General features: G+C 36.6%; 1 protein-coding gene and 1 pseudogene across 2 annotated transcripts; both read left to right on the top strand.

The window, feature by feature from the left end:
- The first annotated feature begins 1067 nt into the window (after nucleotides 1–1067).
- On the top strand, nucleotides 1068–7448 carry LOC148103683 (L-amino-acid oxidase-like). The gene is made up of 7 exons (XM_087832761.1): nucleotides 1068–1117; nucleotides 1400–1620; nucleotides 3717–3829; nucleotides 3955–4159; nucleotides 5841–5909; nucleotides 6012–6148; nucleotides 6650–7448. Exons 1-7 carry the CDS (start codon nucleotides 1093–1095, stop codon nucleotides 7446–7448), a joined length of 1569 nt encoding a protein of 522 aa, XP_087688887.1. The 5' UTR covers nucleotides 1068–1092.
- A 5381-nt stretch (nucleotides 7449–12829) lies between these two features.
- On the top strand, nucleotides 12830–18082 carry LOC148103682 (L-amino-acid oxidase-like; annotated as a pseudogene). Its single transcript, XR_015716953.1, has 7 exons — nucleotides 12830–12879; nucleotides 13162–13382; nucleotides 13662–13770; nucleotides 13896–14104; nucleotides 15701–15769; nucleotides 15872–16008; nucleotides 17250–18082. The product of XR_015716953.1 is annotated as an L-amino-acid oxidase-like (transcript).
- The last annotated feature ends 872 nt before the right edge of the window (nucleotides 18083–18954 follow it).

The following is an 18954-nucleotide window of genomic DNA, read 5'->3' as shown; positions in this document are numbered from 1 at the left end:
CCCAGTTGTAAGTAAGCTATTAAGACTCGACAGTACACCATGTTCGTGTTTTCCTCCAAAAACAATAAGTTCCGTTGGAGCAGCCTTTCAACGCCTCTCTCTGTCAACAAAGTTGACCCAGACAACAAAGTAAAGCTATTTTTCGGCTACGAGCCCGACAGAGAACCCACCTTATAAGCCAGAGGTCCCTTTACTACGGTTCGGAGCCGTGGACCTTCAGTAACGGTAATAAATCACAGCAATAGTACATTCATGTAGTTGTAAATAGCATGATAATATATTAAGTAATCCAAAGTATTCAGAACGGAATACGTTACAGAATACATTTTGGGGCATGTATTCTGTAATCTGTAATGGAATACATTTTAAAAGTAACCTTCCCAACACTGCCTATGTGTCACACATAGTGTCACATAGTCAGAAGAAAACTCTAAGAAAATTCAGAAGAACAAAACATACACACCTTTCCAGATAATACCTAGTCTCTCGCTATATAAGGCCATTCATGATAGTTTCTGTCTCATTTCTGACAGAGCTTCACGTGGTAAGAATTACTACTTGATTTAAATCGAAGAAATATAGCCAAGATCTACAGAAAGTAGTTTAAAAAAAGCATGAATGCATGTAGTAATATGATTATTATAACTGATTCTTTTAAAAGCCAGTTGTAAATGAAAACTTCCAAGCTTTTTTTTTGAGTGATGTAAAACTAATATATATATATATATATATATATATATATATGTGGCAGACAACAGTTAGTTAATTAAATAGTTTTGCAGTGTTTAGCATTATAAATTAGAAAGTGGGGCGTTAAAGCCAGTTTTCCTAAGTAAAGCACAAAATATTAATTATTAATTATGTTTAATTATATCTCTCACTACTGTCCCAAATAACAAAGACTGAGGACATTTCTATCCCAGTGTTAGGATTTCTTAACCAGAACAGAGTAAGTTTATATGCTGTGCTATAAAGGATGAGACAGCTAAAACTACAAACAGTTGCATTTTGTTCATTTATTTATTTTCATATGTGTTGAAGTGTACATTCCTTCTCATGTCACCTCAGAAGAAAAGCAGACAAACGTGAACAATGGATCCACTTGTAGTGAAGTTATGTGAGTATGTGACATTTTGCACTGTTACTGAAGTAGTGTCAGCTTCCAGATGTAAACTGTTTAAAAACTAGTTGAAAAGAAACCAAAATGCTAATTTCATACTGATATGTTACAAATCCTACAAAATACTTTTTTATGAAAATCTGTTTTTGAAATTCAAAGTAGCTTCTTTAAATTCTCTCTACGTATTTACTTAGTTTTAAGCATAAAAATTGGTGATTTAAATTTATTGGAAGGCTTTGTTACATGCTGATGTACAACATGTCCTTTTTTTGTCTGCAGTTGCTGTCAGTGCTTTGTGGCTCACTCTGTGTCAAAGTCACACTACCAACAGGCTGAAGGATGTTCTAGCTGATTGTTTGAATGACACTGACTACAAGCAGCTTCATCAGATAGCCACGAACGGTCTTCCACAAACAAACACATCTCGTCATGTTGTCATTGTTGGAGCTGGCATGGCTGGATTGACAGCTGCCAGGCTACTTAAAAACACAGGCCATAAGGTCTGACCTGAGATGTTTTTATTCTGGTTATTTAAAATTTTGTTCTATTATCTGTGACAGACGAACCTTTGCTTTTCTTCAAGCCTTAATATGTAATTACTAGGGGTGCAACGATACAACAAAATTCACGGTTCGGTTCGGTTCGATACTTTGCTGTCACGGTTCGATATTTTTTCGATACAAAAAAAATGTTCATGCCTTTTTATTAATTTGTCATTTATTAAATTTTCACGGCACATTCTGCACCACATCTCTGTGCGTTCATCATTTGTTTGAAGCCAGCTCACCTCCTGCAACCACTTTTCCGAGAATACGCGCTTCTTTTGTGGTTCGGACTCCTTCTGACATTTCTTTGGAGGTGGAGGAACATCACAGTAATTGCTTAAAGGAGCTTCTTCGACATCTTTAAGAGTTCTAAACAAATGTCTGTCCTCTTCCTTAAAATCTTATGTACGCAAACACGCGTTGCAACTTCTTATCTTGTGCGGGTTTTTATTTTGACAGCGAATGCGCACCTGCGGACCACTTATGTGCAGCCCTGGTTATTTAGCTCGTCATATTGCAGCCACAGAAATTCTTTTGTCCATGAAACCATAAAGCTGCACTATAGCCTTATAGTCTGATTTGTCATAACCTTTCCGTTTTGTCACTTCTTCACCCTGACCTGTCTTATTTGGCTCAGCAGAACTAAAATATATATCCTGCTGCTTTTACACACGCACTAACATAACGCTCAGCGATTCTCTGCGCGATCAACCTCTCACATGTTTAAGCTGCAGGAGATTTCACTTGTCATGTTTGCATAGTAAGCTAACGATTGATAAGACGATGTCAGAGGAATTGGTGCGCAAATTATCATCACTCACCAATCAGTACTGTCGCTCTCTATACACAGTTCACGCGATTGCAAAGTGAAAGCAAAAAACAAGCGCAAATTCAAACACGATTTCAGTATGTCACATATTGACAGTGGCCGATGCCAATGACATAATTACCCAGCTACATTTCCGAAAGAATGCAAAGGCATTGACATATATTTTTCCTTCCTACGATAGGCCGACGGGCAGGGAGGACGTGGGGCTAGCGATTTTGCGAGCCCTGTATCTGATTGAGGAATCACTCATCTTTGGAAAAGAGAGTTTATTATGGAGAAATGTCTCTTTCCAAAATAAAAGCTATACTATACGCTTCTTCTGGGCTATATTCTCAGCAGCATATTAAACATATCAGGTCCCCATAAGGAGAATCATGTGCTAACGGCTGTCTAAATGACTCGGGTAAAGTTTGTAGCATGCGTGCTTGTTTTTGTCTGCTTCCACTTGTCTTTGCACTAGGATGATATCGGAGTAAATGTGCAGTCATATTGGTTGTGTTCCCACTAGTGCTGTCAGCGTTAATCTGAAATGACGTTAAGGTCACAACACGGCAAATCTCCGTTAACGAGCTACCGCGGATCGCCTCATGAGTGGGGCTGGAAGACGTCAACACATTAACGAGCTAACTGCGCTAACACACTAGTTCCCACCAATTGAGCATTGCTGGCACATCCAACATACTGTTTTACTTTTGTCCATGACACGCTTACCTTCAGGGTCATACGTCACATGAAAACCAAAATAGTTCCAAACGCCAGATCTGAATGAGGGTGGGGGAGGTTCAATTTGCCATGTTGCAACGAGCTTAACTTCTGTCTAGCTAGCTTGCCCTGCACCCAGTGAATCTGTGTTCGACTACTCCGCCTAGGCTGCACTGTCGAGCGCAGATCCACTGAGCGCTCAACACAGACAGCATCGTCAGAAGGAAAGTTGATAAAATAAATTAAAAATGTTGTATCGATCGATACATATGCGTACCGAACCGAAAGCACTGTATCGAACGGTTCGATATCGATACGAGTATCGTTGCACCCCTAGTATTACTAGAGGTACTGCAAGTCCTATTAGTAGTCCTGGTGTAGTGAAAAGAGTTGGAGATTTTGCATTTTTAATTATAACACTTTCCTTTTCAACGAGATTAGTGTGTGTAGATAAACAAAGCAAGCAATATTTCATACATATTAAATAATATGTACTTGTGTTTGGTAATATTTAAATAAGGTCACCATATTAGAGGCTAGTGGACGAATTGGTGGACGTGTGGAGACCTACAGGAATGACAAAGAGGGCTGGTATGCTGAACTTGGTGCTATGAGGATCCCTGATTTTCATCAGTGAGTAAAATCAGTTATTTAAAAGGTGGCCATTTTTAATACCACAGTGGTGATAGAGGCTGCTTCTGCTCCTAGTTTATCTGTCGAACCTTGAGGAAACTCACAATCTGATTGGTTTTCAACAGTATTGTCCTTCAGTTTGCGAATGATCTGGGAGTTGAGCTGAATAAATTCATCATGGATGACAACAATACTTTCTATCTGGTGAATGGAATACAGCCACAAAGGACATGCAAAGTGAAGGAAAAGCCTGAGATCCTGAAATACAATCTATCAACAAGTGAGATGCATAAATCAGCTGACGCTCTCCTACAGCAAGCATTAGAAAAGGTATGTGGAGGGGTTTGTTTTTCCAGTTGGCGTTAAATGTTTCAACATAAACACCAAAACTGAATTGATTTTGTTTGGTCTAAATCCAAGGGTGTAGATTTGGTTTTGGCATTGGTGGGGACGGATGATTCAACCATCGAACCCTGCCCCGTTTCTTATTTTTTCCTTTTTGTTTTTACTTCTTGATAATATACTTGCCTACATATGCTATTCTACCTGCTTTTAAACCGTTTAAAATTACAATTCATAGTTTTATATATGAATTATATAAAGTTAAATTACTATTAAACAAATGGCTCACTAAGTATTTTAGGCTTTAGTTTACTTCAGCCATATTCCATATAAATCAGGGAGTGTTGGCATGTATGTCCTAGCATAGCCTGTAACGTTATTTTTATTATTAACGTTAATTAATAATTAATTAATAATTAATTGCTTATTAATTATTATTATTATTATTATTTATTAATTACGTTATTAATTAATAATTAATTACGTTATTAATTAATAAGTTAATTAATAACGTAATTAACGTTATTATTAACGTTATTGTGACGGACACATCATATGAGTGAACTTGACTTTAAGTGACTTACAGGTTTCTTTGAAAATCAATCTTCCTTTTTGCTGCCATCCTCCTCGCAGCGCAGGTTTGCCGCTGCTGAAACTAAACAGAGCTCCCTGAAAGGCACAGCCAATCACATTGGCCATATTTGTCACATGAGGTAGGACTCCAGTAGAGAACGTAATTTAACTCTTTCTGCACCGCTCCCTGAATGAGACGCTGACAGATCGTTTTTTTTCTTGCTATTGGGTTTGTTTTTCTTTACTCGAAGAGATCAAATTATTCGTGGGGACAATTCAATAATCGCTGGATATTGATGGGGACACGTACCCTCCGTCCATGCCAAATCTACGCCCTTGTCTAAATCTAACAGACCCATTTTCAAGCTGAACAGTTGTGTGAATATGGGTTTTTATACAAACACTTATTTGAAATATTTCCATTTTAAAAAAGCTGTTAAACCAGAATTCTGTAAAAATATATAGTCAAAAAAATAAGTAAATAAATAAAAAAAAATAAATAAAAAATATAAATATATATATAGTCATGTGAACAAAGAAGTGCATCACATGGAAACTTTTTAGTATTTTGGAATATTTGTTCTTATTTCATACAGTGCGAAGAATGAAGATTGACTTGAACACAACACGTTTGAAAACAGGTTAATTTGGTCAAACAGGCACATCTGCCCAGGCCTAATTACTCCGTGCTTTCTGCCTGTTTCTTCACGGTAGTTTTGTTTTTATGTCATTTTTTGAAACCAATGATTTTTCTATTATGCCTCCCACGAATGTTAAATTAGTCTCCTTCTGAATTCTGATGAGCGCACTTCGTTAACTGCTCATTGTACATGTATTTGCAGTCACTGCTAAGTTCAGGGATGGGGTTTGGCCCACAGTTCTTGTCAATAAAATAAAATAAAAATAAATAATAAATCCTAGATTAGTTGACGGTAAACACTTGGATTCTAAAAGGTTAACACAACTCTAACATCAGGTTAGACTGCTCTAAGGTAGTTCATTCAGGTATTACATCTGCTCGCCATATAAGAGACTGTGTTGATATGCAGCTAGATATTTATACATGACATTGTCTCAATGATTTTTACTTCTCTAGGTGAAAAACGAAGTCGCACAAAATGGTTGTAGAGCTGCACTGGAGAAATTTGACCGCTATTCTGTGAAGGTAAATTTAAATTAAATAATTAATTAATTAAAAGAGCTAAACTTTATTTTTTCTCTATGACCCACTTTGATTTCATAACCAGAAACTTTCTTTTCCTAATAGGAATACCTGAAAGAAGAAGGTGGTCTGAGTTCTGAAGCCATTAGGATGATTGGAGACCTACTTAATGAGCAGGGCCTTATGTACACTGCACTCACTGAAATGATCTATGACCAAACTGATGTTCATGACAACGTCGAGTAAGACCTTCTAACTAAATTAAATATAACTTCTTTCATAGAAGAGTTCATAAACATAAGTGAAATATATCAGTAAATCAAATCATGAAATGTTCCGTTATTGAACTGAAGTGAACTGAAGATTTTAAACTCATGGATATCAGTCATGCAGTAGAACCTGAGATTAGAGCAGCAGTTAGGAAATTCAACATTAATGAATCAATAATACAGAAGTAGAGGAAGCAATAAGAATAAGTTGAGTAAAGTTTGACTTATCTGACTGCTTTGTTTTACTTAATGCGTTTTGTAATCCGGTTCACCCTATGGTCTGGTACATACAGAGTTTTCTTTGCACTTGTACATGTTACATTTTATTATTTAATTCTATGAAACTGAAAACATTTGAGACCTCAATTTATTGTTAAATTAAGCTAAAATGTAAAATATATTTACTAGACATTGATTACTAACAAATTCATGTGAAAAATATATATCTCTGTTTTTCTTTATTTTATTTTAAAGGTACTATGAAGTGACTGGTGGGTCAGACCTTCTCACCAAAGCTTTTCTGAATGGCCTTGATGTCCCAATTCTTCTTAATTCTACAGTCAAGCGTATTAGCCATTCAGATGAAGTTACTGTGTCATATCAACGAGGCCAACAGTCTAATTTTACTGATCTTAAAGCTGACTTTGTCCTGGTAACAACAACAGCCAAAGCGGCTCTTTTCATAGATTTCGATCCTCCTCTCTCCATTAAAAAGATGGACGCCCTGAGGTCTGTCCATTACGACAGCTCCACTAAAATCCTGCTCACCTTCAAAAACAGGTTCTGGGAGGATGACGGCATCCGGGGGGGGAAGAGCATCACAGATGGGCCATCTCGTTTCATTTACTACCCCAGCCACAGTTTCCCAAAAAATAAGACCATTGGTGTCCTCTTGGCTTCCTACACCTGGTCTGATAACTCACTACTATTCCTAGGTCCAAACGATGAAGACCTTAAAGAGCTGGCTTTGAGAGATTTGGAAAAGATTCATGGCAAGAAGGTCAGGGATCTCTGCACAGGGGTCATAGTGAAGAAGTGGAGCTTGGATCCTTATAGTTTGGGTGCATTTGCTTTGTTTACACCCTACCAACACTTAGAATATGCTGAAGAGCTCTTTAAAAGTGAGGGCAAGGTGCACTTTGCTGGTGAGCACACAGCCTTCCCTCATGCTTGGATCGAGACATCAATGAAATCTGCAATCAGGGCGGCTACCAACATTAACAACGCTGCAAACAAAGAGTCAGTCAGAAGTGCAACACGAAAGGAACTCTAATGGAACAAGATGATTTGAACCAAATGATCAGTCGGCTCCCACAAAGATGTGTATGATTAGCTGGTGATGCTGAATTGACTCTATTTCTTAAACCTCTTTTTATATAAAAGAACATTGCAGGTACACTGTTTATTTACTCTTTTTCTCCACTGGTGCTTGCTTGTAATTTTACTACAACTTCTGTATAGTTAATAAACAGTAGCTTTACTGGTACTGCTTGTAAACATTATTTTAATTATTAGCATTATTAGACATCTGGTTTAATGGGTTGAGTTTAATTGGGTGATAATTACTAAGAAATGAACTTTACTGAGCATTAACCTTTTTTGTCTCTACGACTTCAGTCACAGCCTCTTAGGATGTTGTTTTGTTTTTTTTAGTTTCTTCATGTATTACAAAGTCATATTTTACCTATTACTTATATATTATGTATTACTGCATATTTTTTACATTGAACTTCTTATGCTTGCATCTCATTGATTAAATTTATCAGCGATTTTCTTTAACTTCTTTTTTTTTTGCTGTTTAAAGTTTGAAATTAAAACCCCTGACGCCTAGCAGAGGGGGTTGTAACACGCTTTACCAACGCTTTTGTCTATATATTAAGGATGGCCATTCATCACCTTCACTTTCTACAACTCTTGTTCATAAAAACTACTGGTAATTAGTTCACCGTCATAGCCTTTGATCTTATACACAGGGGAATGCGATGTCGTCTACGCTAATTATTTCATCTGTGAAAATTTGTTTGTAGTGTTTATCAATTTTTTTAACAAGTCAATCCATTCAATTTTTAAAAAAACAGTAAACACACACAAAATCTATATAAAATTTGACTTGAATTTGACTGAAAACTTGACACCCCCAGCGAGGCATGCAGCCTCCAGCTCCTCTCAGGGCTGTAAGCCAAAACATGGAGTGGACTCAAAAACAGATTCAAGCCGAGAAACAGAACTTTGAAGCGAAGAAGTGTGTTATTTACAACAAAGTGAAGGTACAAGATGATAAAAATAGAAACTGTGAAATACAATGACCTTGAACTAATAACAAACTGAGACAGGCTGAGACAGGCTATGACCTATAACTTAAAAATGAAAATATTTTAAAATTTGTAGGTATTCTACAAAATCTTTGTGCATAGATGCTGTTCAGATGCAATTTAGATCCAGTCTGGCTCAAATCAAGGAAAATGGTGGCTTTAAAGAATTTTGAAACTGTGAAATTGAACTTGTCATGTGTGCTTGTATTTCTATGGGATGGTGGTGAAAGCGGTTGAGGTGAAATGCTTGTCTTGGCACCTGCTTGTCTATGAATGATCATGAAGGAGATCTCTAGTAGAAAAACAGCAAAGGAGTGGTCATACACTATGTGTCACTAGGGATGGGTATTGATACGATTTTCATGATTCCGATTCCATTTTCGATTCTGTTTAACGATTCGATTCTTTTTTAAAAAAGGAGAACACTAAGGTCGATTAGCTTAGAACTTTGTTTGATATCTTCTCTTTGACCAAGAGAATTTAGGAGTAACATGGCCTTACAAACCCAACAGTGAGATCTTAAGAGATCCACAGCCTATGGCTCTTCAATGGGGTCCCCAGGAAAAAAAATTGTAAATGTAAAATAATAAAATAAATATTCTTCTGTAGCAATAACAAAGTATAACATAAATTATTCTGTAGCAATTACACAAGAATATACAGTAATGTCTCTGCCTACAATTAAACACATTCACTTACCGAAAATCGGGGGCATCTGCTGTGGCAAATGGGTGCAAGCCTTTTACCACAAACTTAGTTACTGCTCGGTGACATTCGTCTATCCTGGCCTGAAAGGAGACGCTACCGGTAGACTGCAGCGAGAACTGGCAGCATCTGAGGCAGACTCTGTCTGTCTCTCTCATCATGGTCACCTAAATGCACAGTAATGGCAGGTTTTGTAATAAGTTTACAACTGTTAGTTGATTATTTACCTGCCACATTAACGGGAGAGGACGTGCAAACGTTACCGCTGCTGCTGGGTTGAGATTCACGAGTCCGGAGCGGAATTAAAAACACAACATTCATTTAAGGTCTTCGCGTGTTTTGTGAGCAAATGCTTTTGCATATTCATAGTGTTTCCTCCCTTAAATGAAATATCTACTTTGCAAGTATTACAAGTTGCCCTGTTGTCATCCGTTTTTGTAAAGTATAACCAAAATTTTTAGCGTTTGAGCTGCCATGTTTCCTGCCAGTTAAATGACACTCCGCAACGTGGTGACGTCATTCGGGGCGACTAGAATTGATAAGGTAATCATTTGCAAAAATGGCAAACAATTCCAAGGAATTGAAACAGTGGGAACCGGTTGTCAACAAGAACCAGTTTTCGATACCCATCCCTATGTGTCACACATAGTGTCACATAGTCAGAAGAAAACTCTAAGAAAATTCAGAGGAACAAAATAATAATAATAATAATAATGGATTGGATTTATATAGCGCTTTTCAAGGCACCCAAAGCGCTTTACATGCCACTATTCATTAACTCTCACATTCACACACTGGTGGAGGCAAGCCACGGTTGTAGCCACAGCTGCCCTGGGGCAGACTGACAGAAGCGAGGCTGCCATATTGCGCCATCGGCCCCTCTGGCCAACACCAGTAGGGTAAAGTGTCTTGCTCAAGGACACAATGACCAGGACAGAGAGCCCAGGGAACGGAACATACACACCTTTCCAGATAATACCTAGTCTCTCGCTATATAAGGCCATTCATGATAGTTTCTGTCTCATTTCTGACAGAGCTTCACGTGGTAAGAATTACTACTTGATTTAAATCGAAGAAATATAGCCAAGATCTACAGAAAGTAGTTTAAAAAAAGCATGAATGCATGTAGTAATATGATTATTATAACTGAGTCTTTTAAAAGACAGTTGTAAATGAAAACTTCCAAGCTTTTTTTTTGAGTGATGTAAAACTAATACAAAATATTAATTATTAATTATGTTTAATTATATCTCTCACTACTGTCCCAAATAACAAAGACTGAGGACATTTCTATCCCAGTGTTAGGATTTCTTAACCAGAACAGAGTAAGTTTATATGCTGTGCTATAAAGGATGAGACAGCTAAAACTACAAACAGTTGCATTTTGTTCATTTATTTATTTTCATATGTGTTGAAGTGTACATTCCTTCTCATGTCACCTCAGAAGAAAAGCAGACAAACGTGAACAATGGATCCACTTGTAGTGAAATTATGTGAGTATGTGACATTTTGCACTGTTACTGAAGTAGTGTCAGCTTCCAGATGTAAACTGTTTAAAAACTAGTTGAAAAGAAACCAAAATGCTAATTTCATACTGATATGTTACAAATCCTACAAAATACTTTTTTATGAAAATCTGTTTTTGAAATTCAAAGTAGCTTCTTTAAATTCTCTCTACGTATTTACTTAGTTTTAAGCATAAAAATTGGTGATTTAAATTTATTGGAAGGCTTTGTTACATGCTGATGTACAACATGTCCTTTTTTTGTCTGCAGTTGCTGTCAGTGCTTTGTGGCTCACTCTGTGTCAAAGTCACACTACCAACAGGCTGAAGGAAGTTCTAGCTGATTGTTTGAATGACACTGACTACAAGCAGCTTCATCAGATAGCCACGAACGGTCTTCCAAAAACAAACACATCTCGTCATGTTGTCATTGTTGGAGCTGGCATGGCTGGATTGACAGCTGCCAGGCTACTTAAAAACACAGGCCATAAGGTCTGACATGAGATGTTTTTATTCTGGTTATTTAAAATTTTGTTCTATTATCTGTGACAGACGAACCTTTGTTTTTCTTCAAGCCTTAATATATAATTACTAGAGGTACTGCAAGTCCTATTAGTAGTCCTGGTGTCTCTCATCATGGTCACCTAAATGCACAGTAATGGCAGGTTTTGTAATAAGGCAGATCGCGCTAACATAATATGCACTGTTAGTTGATTATTTACCTGCCACATTAACGGGAGTGGACGTGCAAACGTTACCGCTGCTGCTGGGTTGAGATTCACGAGTCCGGAGGGGAATTAAAAACACAACATTCATTTAAGGTCATCGCGTGTTTTGTGAGCAAATGCTTTTGCATATTCGTAGTGTTTCCTCCCTTAAATGAAATATCTACTTTGCAAGTATTACAAGTTGCCCTGTTGTCATCCGTTCTCGTAAAGTATAACCAAACTTTTGAGCGTTTGAGCCGCCATGTTTCCTGCCAGGTAAATGACGCTCCGCAACGTGGTGACGTCATTCGGGGCGACTGGAATCGATAAGGTAATCATTTGCAAAAATGGCAAACGATTCCAAGGAATTGAAACAGTGGGAACCGGTTGTCAACAAGAACCAGTTTTCGATACCCATCCCTATGTGTCACACATAGTGTCACATAGTCAGAAGAAAACTCTAAGAAAATTCAGAGGAACAAAATAATAATAATAATAATAATGGATTGGATTTATATAGCGCTTTTCAAGGCACCCAAAGCGCTTTACATGCCACTATTCATTAACTCTCACATTCACACACTGGTGGAGGCAAGCCACGGTTGTAGCCACAGCTGCCCTGGGGCAGACTGACAGAAGCGAGGCTGCCATATTGCGCCATCGGCCCCTCTGGCCAACACCAGTAGGGTAAAGTGTCTTGCTCAAGGACACAATGACCAGGACAGAGAGCCCAGGGAACGGAACATACACACCTTTCCAGATAATACCTAGTCTCTCGCTATATAAGGCCATTCATGATAGTTTCTGTCTCATTTCTGACAGAGCTTCACGTGGTAAGAATTACTACTTGATTTAAATCGAAGAAATATAGCCAAGATCTACAGAAAGTAGTTTAAAAAAAGCATGAATGCATGTAGTAATATGATTATTATAACTGATTCTTTTAAAAGACAGTTGTAAATGAAAACTTCCAAGCTTTTTTTTTGAGTGATGTAAAACTAATATATATATATATATATATATATATATATATATATATATATATATATATATATATATATATATATATATATATATATATATATATATATATATATATATATGTGGCAGACAACAGTTAGTTAATTAAATAGTTTTGCAGTGTTTAACATTACAAATTAGAAAGTAGGGCGTTAAAGCCAGTTTTCCTAAGTAAAGCACAAAATATTAATTATTAATTATGTTTAATTATATCTCTCACTACTGTCCCAAATAACAAAGACTGAGGACATTTCTATCCCAGTGTTAGGATTTCTTAACCAGAACAGAGTAAGTTTATATGCTGTGCTATAAAGGATGAGACAGCTAAAACTACAAACAGTTGCATTTTGTTCATTTATTTATTTTCATATGTGTTGAAGTGTACATTCCTTTTCATGTCACCTCAGAAGAAAAGCAGACAAACGTGAACAATGGATCCACTTGTAGTTAAATTATGTGAGTATGTGACATTTTGCACTGTTACTGAAGTAGTGTCAGCTTCCAGATGTAAACTGTTTAAAAACTAGTTGAAAAGAAACCAAAATGCTAATTTCATACTGATATGTTACAAATCCTACAAAATACGTTTTTATGAAAATCTGTTTTTGAAATTCAAAGTAGCTTCTTTAAATTCTCTCTACGTATTTACTTAGTTTTAAGCATAAAAATTGGTGATTTAAATTTATTGGAAGGCTTTGTTACATGCTGATGTACAACATGTCCTTTTTTTGTCTGCAGTTGCTGTCAGTGCTTTGTGGCTCACTCTGTGTCAAAGTCACACTACCAACAGGCTGAAGGATGTTCTAACTGATTGTTTGAATGACACTGACTACAAGCAGCTTCATCAGATAGCCACGAACGGTCTTCCACAAACAAACACATCTCGTCATGTTGTCATTGTTGGAGCTGGCATGGCTGGATTGACAGCTGCCAGGCTACTTAAAAACGCAGGACATAAGGTCTGACCTGAGATGTTTTTATTCTGGTTATTTAAAATTTTGTTCTATTATCTGTGACAGACGAACCTTTTTTTTTTTTTTCAAGCCTTAATATGTAATTACTAGAGGTACTGCAAGTCCTATTAGTAGTCCTGGTGTAGTGAAAAGAGTTGGAGATTTTGCATTTTTAATTATAACACTTTCCTTTTCAACGAGATTAGTGTTTGTAGATAAACAAAGCAAGCAATATTTCATACATATTAAATAATATGTACTTGTGTTTGGGAATATTTAAATAAGGTCACCATATTAGAGGCTAGTGGACGAATTGGTGGACGTGTGGAGACCTACAGGAATGACAAAGAGGGCTGGTATGCTGAACTTTGTGCTATGAGGATCCCTGATTTTCATTAGTGAGTAAAATCAGTTATTTAAAAGGTGGCCATTTTTAATACCACAGTGGTGATAGAGGCTGCTTCTGCTCCTAGTTTATCTGTCGAACCTTGAGGAAACTCACAATCTGATTGGTTTTCAACTGTATTGTCCGTCAGTTTGCGAAGGATCTGGGAGTTGAGCTGAATAAATTCATCATGGATGACAACAATACTTTCTATCTGGTGAATGGAATACAGCCACAAAGGACATGCAAAGTGAAGGAAAAGCCTGAGATCCTGAAATACAATCTATCAACAAGTGAGATGCATAAATCAGCTGACGCTCTCCTACAGCAAGCATTAGAAAAGGTATGTGGAGGGGTTTGTTTTTCCAGTTGGCGTTAAGTGTTTCAACATAAACACCAAAACTGAATTGATTTTGTTTGGTCTAAATCCAAGGGTGTAGATTTGGTTTTGGCATTGGTGGGGACGGATGATTCAACCATCGAACCCTGCCCCGTTTCTTATTTTTTCCTTTTTGTTTTTACTTCTTGATAATATACTTGCCTACATATGCTATTCTACCTGCTTTTAAACCGTTTAAAATTACAATTCATAGTTTTATATATGAATTATATAAAGTTAAATTACTATTAAACAAATGACTGACTAAGTATTTTAGGCTTTAGTTTACTTCAGCCATATTCCATATAAATCAGGGAGTGTTGGCATGTATGTCCTAGCATAGCCTGTAATGTTATTTTTATTATTAACGTTAATTAATTAATAATTAATTAATTATTAATTATTAGTTAATTATTTATTAATTAATAATTAATTAATAACGTAATTAACGTTATTATTAACGTTATTGTGACGGACACATCATATGAGTAAACTTGACTTTAAGTGACTTACAGGTTTCTTTGAAAATCAATCTTCCTTTTTGCTGCCATCCTCCTCGCAGCGCAGGTTTGCCGCTGCTGAAACTAAACAGAGCTCCCTGAAAGGCTCAGCCAATCACATTTGCCATATTTGTCACATGAGGTAGGACTCCAGTAGAGAACGTAATTTAACTCTTTCTGCTCCGCTCGCTGAATGAGACGCTGACAGATCGTTGTTTTTCTTACTATCGGGTTTGTTTTTCTTTACTCGAAGAGATCAAATTATTGATGGGGACACGTACCCTCCATCCATGCCAAATCTACGCCCTTGTCTAAATCTAACAGACACATTTTCAAGCTGAACAGTTGTGTGAATATGGGTTTTTATACAAACACTTATTTGAAATATTTCCATTTTAAAAAAGCTGTTAAACCAGAATTCTGTAAAAATATATAGTCAAAAAATAAATAAATAAATAAATAAATAAAAAATATAAATATATATATAGTCATGTGAACAAAGAAGTGCATCACATGGAAACTTTTTAGTATTTTGGAATATTTGTTCTTATTTCATACAGTGCCAAGAATGAAGATTGACTTGAACACAACACGTTTGAAAACAGTTTAATTTGGTCAAACAGGCATATCTGCCCAGGCCTAATTACTCCGTGCTCTCTGCCTGTTTCTTTACGGTAGTTTTGTTTTTATGTCATTTTTTGAAACCAATGATTTTTCTATTATGCCTCCCACGAATGTTAAATTAGTCTCCTTCTGAATTCTGATGAGCGCACTTCGTTAACTGCTCATTGTACATGTATTTGCAGTCACTGCTAAGTTCAGGGACGGGGTTTAGCCCACAGTTCTTGTCAATAAAATAAAATAAAAATAAATAATAAATCCTAGATTAGTTGACAGTAAACACTTGGATTCTAAAAGGTTAACACAACTCTAACATCAGGTTAGACTGCTCTAAGGTAGTTCATTCAGGTATTACATCTGCTCGCCATATAAGAGACTGTGTTGATATGCAGCTAAATATTTATACATGACATTGTCTCAATGATTTTTACTTCTCTAGGTGAAAAACGAAGTCGCACAAAATGGTTGTAGAGCTGCACTGGAGAAATTTGACCGCTATTCTGTGAAGGTAAATTTAAATTAAATAATTAATTAATTAAAAGAGCTAAACTTTATTTTTTCTCTATGACCCACTTTGATTTCATAACCAGAAACTTTCTTTTCCTAATAGGAATACCTGAAAGAAGAAGGTGGTCTGAGTTCTGAAGCCATTAGGATGATTGGAGACCTACTTAACGAGCAGGGCCTTATGTACACTGCACTCACTGAAATGATCTATGAACAAACTGATATTCATGACAACGTCGAGTAAGACCTTCTAACTAAACTAAATATAACTTCTTTCATAGAAGAGTTCATAAACATAAGTGAAATATATCAGTAAATCAAATCATGAAATGTTCCGTTATTGAACTGAAATTCTTGTTTCCTTATTTAAATTAAGAATAAACTTTTTATCAGTGCTTCAACTGTTCATTTACAATTTTAGATGAGCTGCAGGTTTTAATTATTTGAAGTAGAGGATATAACAATTCATTGCTTTAACCAGGAGTGAGGGAGGCCTCAAGGGCTGGGGTACTGTAGGTTTTAGATGTGTCCTTGATCCAACACAGCTGATTTAAATGAATGAACAAATCATTTGATTCAGGTGTTTGACCCAGGGTGAGCCAGCCCTTGAGGCCTGGTGTTGCCCAACCCTGCTTTAACCTGATAGCACGTTTTCCTGATGTGATGTGTCATCATTTCTGTCTGAAAAAAATGAAAATTTGACTTTAGGCTGTATTGCTGTCAGCAGGAGTCAGCAGTACCATATTTTTTGGTCTATAAGGCACACTGGAAATATTTACATTTTCTCAAAAATCGACAGTGCGCCTTATAATCTGGTGCACCTTATGTATGAATTCTGGTTGTGCTAACTGACCTCGAACCGATTTTATGTGGTACACGGCACTCAAATCTGTCAAAAAAGGTTTTAGTATGACTTTGATATGCTACGGAAAAAAAGAAAACTACAAAGCCGCACCACTTGATGGATTGTCGGAGCATTACGGCTCCCGTAGTCAGGAGCCTTGCAGAGTAATACTTATTGTGCTTCAAAAACATAATATTATTATATTATATTATGTGTGTACAAAATGGCACCTGTTAAGAGACATGCTTGTGAAGCAGATTTTAAACTCATGGATATCAGTCATGCAGTAGAACCTGAGAATAGAGCAGCAGTGAGGAAATTCAACATTAATGAATCAATGATACAGAAGTCGAGGAAGCAATAAGAATAAGTTGAGTAAAGTTTGACTTATCTGACTGCTTTGTTTTACTTAATGCGTTTTATAATCCGGTTCACCCTATGGTCTGGTACATACAGAGTTTTCTTTGCACTTGTACATGTTACATTTTATTATTTAATTCTATGAAACTGAAAACATTTGAGACCTCAATTTATTGTTAAATTAAGCTAAAATGTAAAATATATTTACTTGACATTGATTACTAACAAATTCATGTGAAAAATATATATCTCTGTTTTTCTTTATTTTATTTTAAAGGTACTATGAAGTGACTGGTGGGTCAGACCTTCTCACCAAAGCTTTTCTGAATGGCCTTGATGTCCCAATTCTTCTTAATTCTACAGTCAAGCGTATTAGCCATTCAGATGAAGTTACTGTGTCATATCAACGAGGCCAACAGTCTAATTTTGCTGATCTTAAAGCTGACTTTGTCCTGGTAACAACAACAGCCAAAGCGGCTCTTTTCATAGATTTCGATCCTCCTCTCTCCATTAAAAAGATGGACGCCCTGAGGTCTGTCCATTACGACAGCTCCACTAAAATCCTGCTCACCTTCAAAAACAGGTTCTGGGAGGATGACGGCATCCGGGGGGGAAGAGCATCACAGATGGGCCATCTCGTTTCATTTACTACCCCAGCCACAGTTTCCCAAAAAATAAGACCATTGGTGTCCTCTTGGCTTCCTACACCTGGTCTGATAACTCACTACTATTCCTAGGTCCAAACGATGAAGACCTTAAAGAGCTGGCTTTGAGAGATTTGGAAAAGATTCATGGCAAGAAGGTCAGGGATCTCTGCACAGGGGTCATAGTGAAGAAGTGGAGCTTGGATCCTTATAGTTTGGGTGCATTTGCTTTATTCACACCCTACCAACACTTAGAATATGCTGCAGAGCTCTTTAAAAGTGAGGGCAAGGTGCACTTTGCTGGTGAGCACACAGCCTTCCCTCATGCTTGGATCGAGACATCAATGAAATCTGCAATCAGGGCGTCTACCAACATTAACAACGCTGCAAACAAAGAGTCAGTCAGAAGTGCAACACGAGATGAGCTCTAATGGAACAAGATGATTTGAACCAAATGATCAGTCGGCTCCCACAAAGATGTGTATGATTAGCTGGTGATGCTGAATTGACTCTATTTCTTAAACCTCTTTTTATATAAAAGAACATTGCAGGTACACTGTTTATTTACTTTTTTTCTCCACTGGTGCTTGCTTGTAATTTTATTACAACTTCTGTATAGTTAATAAACAGTAGCTTTACTGGTACTGCTTGTAAACATTATTTTAATTATTAGCATTATTAGACATCTGGTTTAATGGGTTGAGTTTAATTGGGTGATAATTACTAAGAAATGAACTTTACTGAGCATTAACCTTTTTTGTCTCTACGACTTCAGTCACAGCCTCTTAGGATGTTGTTTTGTTTTTTTTAGTTTCTTCATTTATTACAAAATCATATTTTACCTATTACTTATATATTATGTATTACTGCATATTTTTTACATTGAACTTCTTATGCTTGCATCTCATTGATTAAATTTATCAGCGATTTTCTTTAACTTCTTTTTTTTTTGCTGTTTAAAGTTTGAAATTAAAACCCCTGACGCCTAGCAGAGGGGGTCGTAACACGCTTTACCAACGCTTTTGTCTATATATTAAAGATGGCCATTCATCACCTTCACTCTCTACAACTCTTGTTCATAAAAACTACTGGTAATTAGTTCACCGTCATAGCCTTTGATCTTATACACAGGGGAATGCGATGTCGTCTACGCTAATTATTTCATCTGTGAAAATTTGTTTGTTGTGTTTATCAATTTTTTTAACAAGTCAATCCATTCAATTTTTAAAAAAACAGTAAACACACACAAAATCTATATAAAATTTGACTTGAATTTGACTGAAAACTTGACACCCCCAGCGGGGCATGCAGCCTCCAGCTCCTCTCAGGGCTGTAAGC

This window comes from Neolamprologus brichardi, chromosome 3 (genome assembly GCF_056152115.1).
Source record: "Neolamprologus brichardi isolate AB-2024 chromosome 3, ASM5615211v1, whole genome shotgun sequence".
Taxonomy (NCBI): Eukaryota; Metazoa; Chordata; class Actinopteri; order Cichliformes; family Cichlidae; genus Neolamprologus; species Neolamprologus brichardi.
The sequence above is the reverse complement of the archived record's forward strand: the minus strand, read 5'-3'. Positions and strand labels throughout refer to the sequence as shown.